The following is a 15,525-nucleotide window of genomic DNA, read 5'->3' on the forward strand; positions in this document are numbered from 1 at the left end:
GTGTTTAAGTGCACTGTGTGTATGTAGTATCCATGGAAGCCGGAAGAGCGGGGTCAGATCTCTTGAAACTGGGGTTACAGGTGGTTGTGAGCTGCCATGTGGGTGCTGGAAATGAAGCCTAGGTTCTCTGCAAGGACAGTAAGTGTTGAGCCATCTTTCTATTCCCCAAGATCCTTACTTTTATGGAATTAAATATATGTGTTTTTCTTGAAGACCCAATGTGATGATATATTGTGTACCCTAATAAAGATGCCTGAGGATCAGAAGACAGAGCCAGCCACTAGATTAGACATAGAGGCCAGACAGTGGTGGCACACACACTTAATCCTATCACTTGGGAGGCAGAGACCCATTTGGATCTCTGTGAGTTTAAGGCACACTGAAAACAGAGCCAGGCAGTGGTGGCATAGACCTTTAATCCGAGTACTGGGAAGCACACACGCCTTTAATTCCAGGAAGTGATGGCAGGGCGGAGAAAGGTATATAAGGCGGGGGAAATAGTAACTAAAGCAACTCAGCTGAGACCGTTAAGGGTGAGGACTCAGAGACTTTCAGTCTGAGGATTCATGGAAACAGGATCGACTGAGGAGTTGGCAAGGTGAGGTTGGCTGTGGCTTGCTCTGCTTCTCTGATCTTTCAGTGTTCACCCCAGTATCTGGTACCGGGTTTTTTATTAAAAGACCATCTAGATTCGAACAACCCCCCAAAGTTTTCTGCCTTGATCTAGCCACTCAGTCAGTTAACACCAGTGAGGCCTGACCAGACATATTAGCCTGTGGAACATGTAGGAGTTAGGCTGAGGTAGCTGGACTCTGTCTCCCGGACACTGGGTGTGTTGTGGAAAGTCCTAAGTCCTTATCAGAGCTGGGTGTCAGTGTTCCTGGGGCTGCCCCATGCCTGTTGCGACTCAGGGAGGTGGGAGGGACAGTGGGTGGTGTGGACCTGTGGAGGAGGCGTTTGATAAATGTGGAGTAGTGTGAGGTCAGATGTCTTTGGGCTGTACCTGGGCTCACCCTGGAGGAGAGGGGGGTTGGCACTTGAGCCAGATGAACGGTTCTTTTCCCCGACTCTTAATTCTGAACCTGTCTGTCCTTTCTCCTGCAGCTGAAGAGATGGCATTTGTGAAGAGTGGATGGTTGCTTCGACAGAGTGAGTAGACACTTGAGTCTGCTAAAACAGATCACGTTTGCAAACAGTTCCTGTCTGGTTCATGCTGTTGCCTTGCCTCGCCTCTGGGGACTTTTAGAGCTGTGTGAACTGTTTGTGAAAACACAGAGGTGATAGGAACCGGGAAGCATGGAGGTCCCTGCCCCTTTTTCTTTCCTCAGTCCCGTGCTTTATTATTAAGGGTCGACTTGAGGCTGCTGAGGCTGAGCACACCTGGCTTCCATCTCTGGCCTCTGTGTGTGGGAAACAGCCCGTCTTATGTGGGGCTGTGAAGGATCAGTAGGGAGACTTGCCTTGGTGGGCACACTGGCCTTTTGTTTCCAGTGGAAGCTCAGTTCTTGAGGTCCAGTCTCCTAGACCTGGCAGCTGTGGACATACGTGTTCTTCATATGCCAGCTGTTCATCTCCTAGACTGCCACTCTAAGGTACTGCAAACTGTGGGAGAGAGCCAGTTACCCCTTCCCAGACCTGGAGCTCTGCTCTGCTCCCCAGCTCTGTGGGTAGCCTTAGTCTCGACAGAGTGATTAATGCCGGCTTTACCTGATATTTCAGAGGGTAGCCTCAGTCCCTGAGGGCTACCTTCTCTTGAGTTTTGGGCCCCCAACCTCCTGGGGACAGGAGGCATGGGCGCCTTGGCAGACCTGAGGACAAGTCTTTTGCCAGCCCTCTGGCTGGCCTCTAGTTTTCTCCTTAGGCATTAAGCTGAGCTTTTTTTTTTTTTTTTTTTTTTAAAGCTATTATCATTATCATTACATTATAATTTTTATATATGTTTTTCCCATCCATGATGGAATGTTGAAAGGCCTAGTCTTGGGTGGGCCTTGTGCAGGTATCCACAGCAGCTCTGTTCATGAGTTCAGTAGTCATGTTGTGTCTGGGTGGTAATGTTCCACAGATCTCTTCTTCATCCTGTGGCTTTTGCATGGGTCCTGTCCCCTCTTCCTTGACACTCCCTTGGAGGGGTACGGCCTTAATTTTCAATCTGCCTTTCCTGGTTTATTTCACGGCTTTTGCTTCGCTTGGCAGCCGTCCTGTGCTGTTAAAATGGGAGTGGCCCGGCCGCGTCTGTTTCCATCCATTCTGTGGGGGTGGCCGGTTTCCTCTATGTCTGCTGTGCACTGGGGACAGCCTTTGTTGTTTTAACCCAAAGCCGACTTTCCCCATTTCCCCCCACCCCCTAGGTACCATTTTGAAGCGCTGGAAGAAGAACTGGTTTGACCTGTGGTCCGATGGTCACCTGATCTACTATGATGACCAGACCCGGCAGAGTATAGAGGATAAGGTCCACATGCCGGTGGACTGCATCAATATCCGCATGGGGCATGAGTGTCGGGGTAAGCAGTGCCCAGAACTGCCATGCTTCCCTTCCTTAATGAGTCTGTTTCAGTATCAAACTGGGCTGTGTCCAGGCAGCCGTAGTGGGGCTTGGGCACTCCATCATGAACATCATGATAAATGGATTTTTTTTTAAAAAAATTGGAGTTAGGCCCAGCCTGCATCCCTTTATCTTGGGAGAAGGAACCAGACTGCTAGCAACCCTAAGAAAGGTGGAAACCTCCCCCCCCCCCCCCACTTAGGTCATGCTGATTTTCTGATTTAGACACTGGGTGCATGTGGTAGTCTGGTCAGTTGCTTGAAGCCGTGTAGTATGTGGGATGCTGGGGTTGGTCATGTTTTCTTTATGCTCACTTTATGAGGAACAAATGGAGTCTTCCTTGCCTGCCAGCTTGACTGTTTCCCTTCTGTTTTTTAGTGAGGCCCCAGGTTATTATTTCCCATGTAGCGAGACGGACTGTCTTGTTCTCCACTTCTGTGGGTTGTTATTTCTAAGAATGTGTAAGGGGGGTGGGGGGTGGAGAAAAGCTATGGAGTGGGCCTCCATTCTGCTTGTTTCTCCTAGACATCCAGCCTCCAGATGGGAAGCCCAAAGACTGTCTGCTGCAGATCGTCTGCCGAGACGGGAAAACCATCAGTCTCTGTGCGGAGAGCACAGACGATTGCCTGTGAGTTTTGATTTCATTTCGATTCATTAAGTGACAAAGCATTTTCTGCTCCCGTTTCCACTTGTCAGGAGGGGAAAAGAATGGGACTCCCAGTCCAGGCTGGGACTGTAGGAGAGAAATACAACTGATGCTTTTCTTGGATCTAATTTCTTTCTTGTGTGTATGTACATGTATGTGCATATGTGTAAAGACACACATGTGCCATCGTAAGGGTGGCGGTCAGAAGACAATACGAGACAGGTCTTGTCAGTTTTTCATTGTGTTTTCCCTCGAGCTTTGGTTTCCACTGATCATTTCTCTATCATAGGAGTGCTGGGTTATATCTCTTAGTGCTGCACATATGAATTTTTTACACGAGTTACAGAGATTCAAACCCAGGTCCCTATGCCTTCATGGCCGACGCTTTTACCCACTGAGCCGTCTCCCTAGAACCCTTTATTCTGATTTCTGTCCCTCTTGCTCATGCAGTCTGGTGGTTTGAATAAGAATGTCCCCCTCCTCACCCCCCCCCCCCCCCCGCCCCCCAGCTCCTATTTTTTGAATGTTTAGTCATCAGGGAGTGGCACTGTTTGAAAAAGATTAGGGGTTGTGGCCTTACTGGAAGAAGTGTGTCACTGGGGGTGGACTTTGAGGTTTCAAAAGCCTGTTCTAAGCCCAGGGTCTCTCTGCCTGTGGATCAGGATGGAGACCTCAGCTACTCCCCAGCTCCTGTCTGTATGCTGCCATGGTCCCCTGCCATGGTGATAATGGATTAAACCTCTGACACTATAAGCAAACCCCCAAGTAAATACTTTTTTTTTTTTTTTTAAATAAGAGTTGCCATGGTCATGGTGTCTCTTCACAACAATAGAACTGTAATCAAGACAGGCAGGATCCCAGAGTGAATGGCAAAACCTGTTAGCAGCCACTTTTCATTGATAGATTCACACTGGTCTTGTGCATGTGTGTATGAATGTGTACGAGAGAGAGAGAGAGAGAGAGAGAGAGAGAGAGAGAGAGAGAGAGAGAGAGAGAGAGAGAGAGAGATTGATTTTGACTCTGTAGCCCTGGCTGACTTAGAACTCTCTGTGTAGACCTCAAACTCAACAGAGATCCATTTACCTCTGTCTCCTCATTGTTGGTATTAAAGGTATGTGCTGCAATGCCCAGATAAACGTTTTTAGGATTTCTTTTTACATTTTTATTAAAATTAAAATGTCTATGTGTGTGTGTGTGTGGTGCACATGGGCTTCCTCGGTTGTCACAATGCTCTCTCCTGTTGGGTCTGTGCCCTCATTGGTCCTGTTGGACTGAGGACCTTACAGTTGGACCCCATTCTCATTTGATTTCATGTGTAAAGGCCCCATGTTCTGGTGAATCACACTCATCGATCGGTACTGGGGACCATAACTTGACCCTGTCTTTGGAAGGCGCATAATTCAGTCCATTATAGAGACCTCTGAGGAAAGATGGGGAAGTAAGTCTGGATTGTCTTCTCCAACTATCAAGTGAAGTAAGGGAAAGCATCCATCTGTCTGTCCGTCTGTCTGTCTGTCTATTGTCTACTTTCTGAGATGGGTGCATCTTTTGGCTGATCACATCATTAGGAAATGTTTACAGAAGCAGCAAGGGAGGCGGGCCGGGCTGGGGTACACCTGTCATCCTGGCACTTGGGAGGTGGAGGTGGGAGGGTCAAGAGTTCAAAAACAAAAATGAGCACAGAGGTAACAGGGAGCATTCTTTTTGATGGTAAACATGTCGCTGGTGTGCTGGCTCGTTTATTGCAGCTTGACACACTCTCTTGAGACAAGCAGCAGTCCTCCATGGTCTCTGCGTCAGCTCCTGCCTCCAGGTAGATCCTCCCTGCTTGAGTTTTGCCCTACCTGCTTCTGATGATGAACTGTTATGTGGAAATAAACCCTTTCCTCCCCAAAGTGCTGCTGGGCATGGAGTTTCATCACAGCAATAGTGACCCTAACTAAGACAATCGAAATCTCTTCACATCATAGAACATAGAATAGCCACTAAAAATGAAGCAGGGACGAAGGGTGTGGGTATACACCTGAATTCCCATACTCTGTGGGCTGAGGTGGGAGGATCTTGAATTCGGGGTCAGTCTAGACTACAGAGTAGGTTTTGAGCCAGTGTTGGCTGCTAATGAGATTACTTACAGAATATTTCACATGTGCTAAAGAGAAGAAAATATTAAATAGTATACATTATGCTTTCAACGGTATAGACTATAAATCTGTTCTTTAAATATACATATTTTCTTAGTTCATGTCTTGAACAAGAGATGATTTGGTGGGTCTTGGGGTAAGGCCTGAAGCTTTTTTTGGTTTTGTTTTGGTTTATTTTGGTGTGGGTGGGGTGGTATGAGACAGGGTCTTTGTGTACAGCACATGTTACCTCAGCTCATGGTAGTCCTCCTGTTGAAGTCTCCCAAGTGCCGGGTTACAGGCCAGATGTCTCTCTTTAAACAAGCCTTTCCAGGAATGCTGACGCTAGCCCGCTTTTAAGAATCATTGGGATGTTGGATTACCTCAGCGTACCCTGTTTTTGTTTTTCTCCAGGGCATGGAAGTTTACACTGCAGGATTCCAGAACGAACACAGTAAGTTGCCCATGGTGGATTTTTAAAGAAGAGCTATTTTTTTTTTTTTCCCTTTTCACCAGGGTGTAGTTTTTGAACTGTAGGAAGAGCATGCTCCTGGTGCACTTCTGACCGGGACCAGATGGACTGATGAGAGAGGTCACTCTTGGTCTAAAAGGCACTGGGCAGCAGCGGAGCCTCTGGCCTCTTCCCAGGCCAGGAGCACTTGCTCAGCTGCGGCTGGGAACTGAGCCAGGATGCGTCACCTTGCTGCTGCACTAAAAGGGTGTTTTAGTGAGGCTGGAGACTGCCCCTGGAACAGCAGGGGAGGCCCTTCCTTCTCAGAGAGCTGAAGCCTGTTGATCTTTGGTTTGCTGAGTAAAATGTGCCTTTGGTCCTAGCTCTCTTGTCTCACACAGGCTTACGTTGGCTCAGCGATCCTGTCTGAAGAGACCGCAGTGGCCGCCTCGCCACCGCCCTACGCTGCCTACGCTACACCGACCCCTGAGGTAGGGAGCAGAGGTGGTGCCCGTGTGGGCAGCCGGGGCTCTCTGCTGCCTTGCCTTTTCTGTTTGTCTTCTCTTTTGTTTTTGGTTGTGGTTTTATTCTGAATCGTGAGTCAGGATCAGGGAAGTTAGAAGTACACTCAAAATCTCGTTATCCCAGAATATTCCTCATCCTCTTTACTTAGATGAAACAAAGCAATTGTTAGAGCTGGTGATGGAGCTCAGCTGACAGTGTGTTTGCCTCGCAAGCCAGAGGTCCTGGGTTCAGTCCCCAGCATAGCATAAACTGGGGGTAGCAACACATGCCTGGACTCTCAGCTCTTGGGAGGTGGAGGCTGCAGAGTCAGGAGATCAAGATCGTTCTTGGCTCCATAGGAGGCTAGCTTAAGCTAGAGATTCTCTCTCAAAAGAAACAAAAGACCTAATATATATATATATATATATATATATGTATATACACACACATATATATATTCATGTTCAAAAATTTTGTTTGTAAAATTTTCTTTTTCTTTATGTGAGTGATGGAGGTTGAACTCAAGGCTTCACATACGCTAGGCAAGTTCTTTTCCACTGAGCTCTCTCACCTTGTTTATAGATTTGTTTATTAATTAAAGGAAAAACACTTAATTGTGTGTATATGAGTGTGAGTGTATGTGTGTGAGTGTGTGTGTATGTGTGTGTGTAGTGTGTGTGCGCGCATGTGTGTGTGTGTGTGTAGTGTGTGTGTGTGTGTGTGAGTGTGTATGTGTGTGAATGTGTGTGTGTGTGTGAGTGTGTGCGCGCGTGTGTGAGTGTGTGTGTGTGTGTGTGTGTGTGTGTGTGTGTGTGTGTGTGTGGGTGTGTGGTGCCTGTACACCACAGTGCACAGGTAGAACTCAGAGGACAGCTTGTCGACACTGGTTCTCTCCTTCCACTGTGTGGGTCTTGTGGATTAAACTCAGGTCACGGGCTTGGAGGCGAGCACCTTTATCCGGGGAGCCATCTGGCCAGCCCTGAATCCGTTTATCTATGTTTACTGGAAAATCTTGCAAGGTTTATCGACAAAAGCTCCCTAAGCCGATGGATCATGTTGAGAGAGAAGTATTGCTCCTGCCCCGAGCTTCCTGCCCTCCTCTCTCTGTCTCCTCTTCGCTTTTATGCTTGTGTTTTGTTTTTTGTTTGTCAGCCTTTCACAGTTTTCAGCATAGTGATTTTATACACGTTTGTTAGATTTGTAAGTATTTCATTATTTCCAAGTGGCTGTGTACTGTAAACTCTTGATCATTTTCCCCTGAACTTCCACGTTCTGGGATTATAGTTGTATAGAATCACACCCTGTCGTGTTCTAAAATTTGTATTCTTTATGTTTTTTGGGGGAGCAGGAAAGGGTTTTGAGATAGGGTTTCTCTGTGTAGCCCTAGCTGTCCTGGAACTCACTCTGTAGACCAGGCTGGCCTCAAACTCACAGAGATCCACCTGCCTCTGCCTCCCTAGTGCTGGGATAAAGGCATGTGCCACCACTGCGCAGCTAAAATTTGTATTTTTTATGTCTTAATATATAAAATGTGAATATATCTCATACTGATTTTTCTTACATTTTTTTTTGTTTTGGGTAGCATTTTTATTTTTTCACATACTTTTATTCATTTCATAATTACTGACTGAAACATTTTTATAGTAGTTACTTTAAAACTCTTTCCAGAGCTGAGTGTGGTGGTGCACACCTTTAATCTCAGTACTCAGAAAGCAGAAACATGTGGATCTTTGTGAGTTTGAGGCCAGCCTGGCCTACATAGAGAGTTCATTCTAGGCTAACAAGTAGACTGTTGCAAAAAAAAAGATGAGATGTCTCAAGGGAATAAGGTGAGAGGAGAGAGAGAGAGAGAGAGAGAGAGAGAGAGAGAGAGAGAGAGAGAGAGAGAGAGAGAGAGAGAGAGCAGACCATGTAGCGTCCTCTTCTTGCCTCTGATGCATGTACAGGCATGTGTAACTTCTACACATGTATGTTTGCATCCACACCCATACACTGCACATAGACCACCCATATACCAGAGCCCAACATTCAGATTCTTTCTAGATAATTCTAGCATCTTTCCCCTCAGGTGCTGAGATGGAATCTGGGGTTTCTCCCACGCCTAGCAAGCTCTGTCCACTGAGCTCACCCCAGCCCTCCCACTGACATCCCTACCGTCTGAGTGTGGGTGTTTCCTGTTATCACTCTGTTTGAGATCTTCTTGGCTTTTTGTGTGACAAATGGTTTCTGATCAGAGCCTTGACATTTTAAACACTGTGAGCTTTATTTTCATCGTGTGTTTGGGTGGGAGTGGAAGTCCAGTTTCTCAGCCCACAGCCAGGGATGGCTTCCAGCTCAGGAGCGTAGGTTCTCTTAGAACACCTTGCTGGGAGGAGAGGACACCCGGTTACTGTTCCGGTGTCTCCACTGACAGGTGCATGGCTTCCGGTACACCACTCCCCACCTGGCCTTTATTGATTCCAAGGGCAGATTGCTTCTCCTCGGCCACAGTGGACTCCATGGCCCACTCCATAGTCTGCTGCTGCTAGAGTAGGTGTCTTGTCTTCGGGATGAAGTCCAGATGCTCCTTGCTCGCTCCTCCTCTTCTGGCTGTACTCTAAGGGAGCAGGGGAGGCTTGTAGCTGCTGAGCACGCTAGTTAGGGCCTCCACCTCTGACCTTTGGTGACAGGAGTAGCGTGTTCCTGCAGGTGGTTCTTATATGTGTTTGCTTAGAACAGGGGAGTTACTGTCTGAAAATACTCCCTCTTGCTAGGCTGTCATTTCTTCAGGTCTTTGGGCAGAGAAAGCAGACTTTTCCTGGGGCCCTTTTTGTCTGCACTCATTGGGATGTCTGAGTTACTAGCTTCTCCATTGTACAATCTGGGGCATGCCATAGTACGCCTGTAGAGGTGGGCAGATACCAATGTATGTATGTTTGTATGTATGTATGTATGTATGTATTCAAATTTCTAAATGGTCTTATTAAATAAAAAACACGGAGCCAAATCTAGGGGTGAAAGCTTTAGAGATTAGGGAAATAGGGAAAGCCACCAGCCAACCTTACCTCACCAGCTCTGCAGCTTCCAAATGCGAGCTACTTCCTGTCTTACCTGCACCTTTATATGCCTTGCTTTTCTGCCCTCTCATTGGCCCTTAGCCCAGCTACCTCACTTCCTTGTCTGTACAGACCTCCAGGTCTCTATGGTTGGTACTGGGATTAAAGGTGTGTGTCACCACACTTGGTTCTGTTCCCTAGTATGGCCTTGAACACACAGAGACCCTGCCTGATAAGTGATTGGATTAAGAGCGTGTGCTACCTGACTTTGTTTACTTAAAATGGCTGACCTTTTCCCCTCGATCTCTAGGCAAGCTTCATTTATCAAAGCACAAATAAAGGGCTGGAGAGATGGCTCAGAGGTTAAGAGCGCTGACTGTTCTTCCAGAGGTCCTGAGTTCAATTCCCAGCAACCACATGGTGGCTCACAACCATCTGTAATGAGATCTGATGCCCTCTTCTGGCCTGCAGTCATACATGCTGTATACATAATAAATAAATAAATCTTGAAAAAAAAATTAAAAAAAAAAGCACAAATAAAATATTACCACATATGTATGTACGTATGTATGTATGTATGAATGAATGTATATAGATTAAAATATAATCACATCATTCTCCTCCCTCCCCCCATGCCTCCCATGTATGTCACCCCCCTCTCCATCCCCACACACCCCTACTCCTGGTCAGAGAACGAGTTTTAGGACTTGTTCATTCCTTCCACAGTGTGAGTTTCAGGACGGAGTGCACGTCATCAGGCCAGGCGGCAAGTGCCTTTACCCGCTGAGCCATGTCACCAGCCCTTCAGAATTGTGTTTCTCACAGGACTTCCTCTTTTCGCAGGTCTATGGCTATGGTCCCTACAGTGGCGCATACCCAGCAGGAACTCAAGTCGTCTATGCTGCCAATGGGCAAGCATATGCTGTGCCCTACCAGTACCCATACGCAGGTAACTCATGCCGGCCGCTGCTCCTGGTCTATGCATAGGGTGGGGAACAAGGGAGATTCTTACTTTTCAGTGTGAAGTTAAATGAGCTATACTTTCTACTGGAGACCCCAAATCACTTTATCACTGTGATTTTTGCTTAATTTTTTTCTTTAATGGTCTTCTGGATTTTTACGTATCTTTACGGTATAGAGTAATTTTAATTTAAAAAAAGATTCATTTTATTTGTTTTTTTTTTTTTGTGTGTGTCGTATATATGTGTGTGGATGAATGTGTGTTACAGTTCATGAGGGGAAGTCAGAGGAAAACTGGAGAGACAACTCATTGTTCTATAACTCAAGGTTATGTTGGGCCTTTGCTTCCAAATCTTTTGGGAAAAAAAATTGTATTTTTTCTGCCTTATTTCTTCAGCATTGAAGTCTAGAGGACTGAGGATGTGGCTCAGGTGATAGAATCTTGTCTAGCATGCATAAAGTCCCAGCACAACATAAAACTGGATGTGGTAGAGGCAGGAGGATCAGAAGTTCAAGGTTTTCCTCAGCTGTGAGTTAAGTCAAGGCTGTCCTGGATGGCATGAGACATGTCTCAAAATAAACAGCAAAAGGAGGATGAAGGAGAAGACAGCCTAGAAGATTTATGCTTGTTTGTTTTGAGACAGGGTCTCACTGTGTATCCCAGATCGATTTCCCCTTGAGTTCCTCCTCTCTAGTCCCTGGAGTGCTGGGATTGAGTAGTAATGAATGCATGACCCTTAGGACCTTTTCTTGTTGGTTACCTCGGGATGCACTGGGTGAACAGAAACCAGGCCATTTTCTTTGTGTTATAGCTACACTGGTGTAGTACAAGCTCCAGTTACCCAGTTACATTTGAACAGCCTTTCGTAAATTTATTTATTTTTATTTTATGTGCATTGGTGTTCTGCTATGGGTGTCGGGTCCCCTGGAATTGGAGTTACAGACAGTTTTGAGCTGCCATGTGGGTGCTGGGAATTGAACCTGGGTCCTCTGGAAGAGCAATCAGTGTTCTTAACTGCTGAGCCATCTCCAACCCCCTTGAGCAGCCTTTCTAATCTAAATTGGGTCATTCCATTCCAATCAATACCACTTTGCATATTGCCTCTTACCACTAGGTCCTTGTCATCATGAAAACCAGAAAGTTGTCTATATACTTTATGCCACAGTATGTATAGTCACAGCATGTACTCTGATTCTTTGAATAGAAATATATTAGGATATTCATACATAGTTGTGGTGGTTTGAGATACTCCCCCATATTCTTGGATGTTCACATCCTTGGTCCTCACGTGGTGGCACTGTTTGGGGAGGCTTAGGAGGTGTGGCCATGTTAGAGGAGGTACATTACTGGAGGCAAGCTTTGAGGTTTCAGAAGTCTTGGACCATATCCACATAGCTCTTTGTTTCCTGCTTATGGTTTGAGGTGTGAGTCTCAGCTACCGTGCCTGGTGCTTGCTGTCACACTTCCTCCTTAGGAGGACGATGGGCTCTTATCCCTCTGGAACTGGAAGCCCCAAATAACTCCTTTCTTCTGTAAGTTGTCCTGGTCATGGTGTTTTATCACATCAATACAAAGGTTAAGGCAGAAGTTGGTACCAGGGAGTGGGCTATGGCTGTGACAGACCTGACCAAAAAGGTTTTTTGTTTTTTGTTTTTGTCTTTTTTAAAGAATGTGGAAGACTTTGGAACTTTGGCCTAGAAAAGTGGTTGAGTGTTGGAAGCAGAGCATAATGGGCCGAGCTACTAGGCTCTTGGGAGACAGTAGTACTGAGAGCAATGTGGACTGTGGAGGCCCAACTCAAGAGGTTTCAGAGGGGAACAATATCAACAATATCAGAAACTGATCGAGAGACCATTCTTATGATATTTGGGCTAAGAATGTGGCTGCTTTCTGTCTTTGTTCTAAGAACTTGCCTGAGGCTCCGTTAAAAGTCATGAACTAATTTCTTTGGCAGAAAAGACTGTGAGACTAATCCTGACTGCATCATGTGGTTATTAGCGCTCCCTCTCACCCAGGTCTGCAATAAAGAAGAGCAAGCAGATCGGAAAGAAATACAAAATGTAGTTTCAAAAGAGAAAGCGCCCCAGGAAACTTAATGTTGCAACCGAGGCTGGTGCGGAAAGAGATAAGGAGACTAAAGAGTGACCAGGTCAGCACTGGACTAAAGGGAAGTGTGCCTTAGGGCAAGGCTCCAGCAGCTGGTAGGGAACAAACAAGAGCTGCTGCAGATGTGATTCTAGGAGACTAGATTCCATCTCAGGGTGACAGCCAGACTTGGCAGCAGTGTCCTCCTGGTGCTGGCGTTAGAGTCACGAAAGGTACTTGAGTAAAGGGATGGTTGACTCTTCTTCCATGGTTACAGAAAGCTGCTAAAGCCAGGCCCGTGGGAAGGTAGTCTCTGCGTGGAGGCCCTGAGAGGCCATTGTGTGACGCTGTGGAAGTGAAGCCTGAGTTGTGTTGGAGACCCCAGAATCTTGGAGATGCTGGAGACTGTAGCTAGAGTTTTCCAGCCTTGCCCAGAGTCAGGACAAATCTCTCTCACCCGCCAGTCCCACTGCTGCTCAGACCCAACCAAGTAAACACAGAGACTTATATTGCTTACAAACTGTATGGCCATGGCAGGCTTCTTGCTAACTGTTCTTATATCTTAAATTAATTCATTTCCATAAAACTATACCTTGCCATGTGGCTTGTGGCTTACTGGCATCTTCACATGCTTCTTGTTATGGCGGCGGTTGGCAGTGTCTCCCTCTGTCTTCCTTTTCCCTCCTTTCTCCTCTCTGTTAGTCCTGCCTATACTTCCTGCCTGGCCACTGGCCAATCAGTGTTTTATTTATTGACCAATGAGAGCAATTTGACATACAGACCATCCCACAGCAGGAGACATCTGCTGAGGAGAGCTGCACACACACACACACACACACACACACACACAGAAAGAGAGAGAGGGAGAATCTTGTAGGCAGCAAAGGGGAGAGCTGTCTAAGCACTTTGACACCAGGCATGAACTATGGGATGTGCTGTTTGTCTTGCTTTGGTCCAGTATTTCCTCACTATCCCCATTTCCTACCTTTTGAAATGGTAACATATACTCTGTACCATTCATTATACATTAGTAGTATGTTTGTTTATTTATTTATTTATTTATTTATTTATTTATTTATTTATTTATTTATTTATTTTTATTTTTACAGGGGGTTACTGTTCACAGATTGCCTGGAGTCTCTAAAAAGACTCTGGAATTTTAAACAGTGTTAAGACTGAACGACTTTAGGGACTTTCGAAGTTAGACATGATGAAGCTTGTTTTATAATATGTCCAGGAGACTGTGGGGACCAAGGAGTGGAGTGAGGTGGTTCAAATGAGATGTCCCCCATACTCTCAGTTGAGTACTTGGTTCCCGGTTGGTGGCACTGTTTAGGGAGGGTTAGGAGTTGTGGCCTTGCCGGGGAAAATGCATCACTGGAGGTGAGGTTAGAAGTTTTAAAAGCCTCATGCCATACTTAACCTGGTAGGGGAAATACCATGATCACGAGGGTGGGTTTCCCAGAACAAGGCTTATCCATTGCACCTCAGTTGTGCTGACCCCTGCTATTTCCTCAAATGTGGGAAACTCTACCGAATAACTTGGTAGGGAGACTACATTTGTGCTCTCCCTGAAGAAGAAAAAGATAAATAAATGAAAACCTCATACCATGTCCAATTTGCTCTTGGTTTCCTGCTTGCGTTTTGAGACGTGAGCTCTCAGCTGTTCCTAGTGCTTGCTTGCTGCCATGCTTTCCTGCTGTGACGGTGACGTGGTGGTGACGGACTCTTGTCCCTCTGCAACCATAAGCTCAAACTAAACCTCCCTGCTGTAGGTTGCTCCGGCCATGGTGTTTTATCACAGCAACAGAAAAGTAGCAAAGACAACAAAACTCTACTACATTAAGAAAGACTTGGTGATTTTATCTGCATATTACATGGATCACCCCAGGACATCGGGCAGCGTTGGCATTGGTTTGGGTCATCAAAGGTGCTTGTAAAAAGTGGCAGGGATAGGTTTGGTGGGATAGTTCCGTGGATAAAGGCACTTTCCACCAAGCCTGGCAACCCAAGAGTTCAATTCCTAAGGTCCACATAGTGGAAGAAGAGAGCCAACCCCCCAAGTTGTTCTCTGACCCCCCCAACACACATGTGTTCTGTGGTGCATGCCTAACCCCCACAGATAAATAAATAAACATTCATTTTTTTTTAAAGTGACAGTTTCCATCAGGAGAGTTTAAGTCGTGCTTCTTGAGTGAGCCAGCAAAAACTCACTTGCAGTTTCCATGTTTTCTTTATTGTTGAGAAGAGTTCTCCCCCTAAAAAGAGTTCTCTCTTTTTGAAAATTAAATTATTTTAAATTATTATCTATATGTGTGTGGACAGTGTACACGTGGCCGAGGAGGCCAGAGGTTTCGGGTTCGCCAGAGTTGGAGTTACAGGCAGTTGTAAACCGTTGGACCTGAATGCTGGAAACCAAACACAGGTCCTCTGCAAGAGCAGGGCACACTCTTAGGCACCATGGCATCTCTCCAAATCCACCCTCTCTAACTAACTCTCTAAGTTTTCCACACAGATATTCAGCTTTTCCCCGGGCATAATTAAGAAAGACATTTCTAGCTTGTTGCCAACACTTGGGCATCAGAGTTCATGGTGACTCACTACAAGTGAGGAACTGGTGAGTCATCCTTCCCTGGTGGCTTAAGCTGCTTTCTACCTTAGTCTCCTGGGGCTTCTTTAATGTCACATTCAGTAGATCTTTAACTGTGACATGTATGAGTCTATCTTTCGTGAGTGGTCCAGCCTGATGTGCTTTAATGAGACTGTTTTATTTGAGCAGTACTGGTGGAGGAGGGGACGGAGGAGGAAGTAGAAGCAGAGAAGGAAATGGGGTGAGTGGGCAGAGGTGGGGTGGCAGGGCAGAGGAAGCGAAGGAGGTGGCACAGGATGGATGGATGACTGTGGCACCGTGGGAGGAAGTGTAGATCAGAATTCTCCAGGTCACAGCACAGGCAGGCACATTTGTAGATTCATGTGACACCTTTTAGCAATTTGGACAAGAAGATTTTCCCCAGACTATCTTCTAGGTTTCTTGGGAGCTTGCATAATTCATTCTGCAGAATCCTAAGAGTATGGCATTCTTGATTGTAGATTAAGGACGTAGAGATGGTATCTTTGAGTTCTTCTGGCTCCGGGGCCACATCGTTCTGGCCCCAAATGTATACATACCACATTCTCTGCA

The 15,525-nt window shown here is 46.2% G+C and overlaps 1 protein-coding gene and 1 non-coding gene across 4 annotated transcripts in view; both read left to right on the forward strand.

The window, feature by feature from the left end:
• Positions 1 to 15,525, forward strand: part of Plekhb2 (pleckstrin homology domain containing B2) — a 33,903-nt gene that overhangs the window by 10,010 nt on the left and 8,368 nt on the right. For 2 of the 3 annotated variants that reach the window (XM_006990214.4, XM_076558470.1), the window contains exons 2-7: positions 1,105 to 1,149; positions 2,349 to 2,501; positions 3,068 to 3,170; positions 5,723 to 5,762; positions 6,161 to 6,250; positions 10,142 to 10,247. In XM_006990214.4, coding sequence (XP_006990276.1) covers positions 1,113 to 1,149; positions 2,349 to 2,501; positions 3,068 to 3,170; positions 5,723 to 5,762; positions 6,161 to 6,250; positions 10,142 to 10,247 — 529 coding nt within the window. In that variant the 5' untranslated portion in view covers positions 1,105 to 1,112. Of the gene's footprint in view, positions 1 to 514; positions 599 to 1,104; positions 1,150 to 2,348; positions 2,502 to 3,067; positions 3,171 to 5,722; positions 5,763 to 6,160; positions 6,251 to 10,141; positions 10,248 to 15,525 lie in introns of those variants that run through there. The other variant, XM_076558469.1, reaches the window with a different exon arrangement.
• LOC121824901 (U1 spliceosomal RNA) lies at positions 13,759 to 13,917 on the forward strand. The gene has a single exon (XR_006066907.2). It is a non-coding gene; the product is annotated as a U1 spliceosomal RNA (small nuclear RNA).

This window comes from Peromyscus maniculatus, chromosome 21, assembly GCF_049852395.1.
Source record: "Peromyscus maniculatus bairdii isolate BWxNUB_F1_BW_parent chromosome 21, HU_Pman_BW_mat_3.1, whole genome shotgun sequence".
Lineage (NCBI taxonomy): Eukaryota > Metazoa > Chordata > Mammalia > Rodentia > Cricetidae > Peromyscus > Peromyscus maniculatus.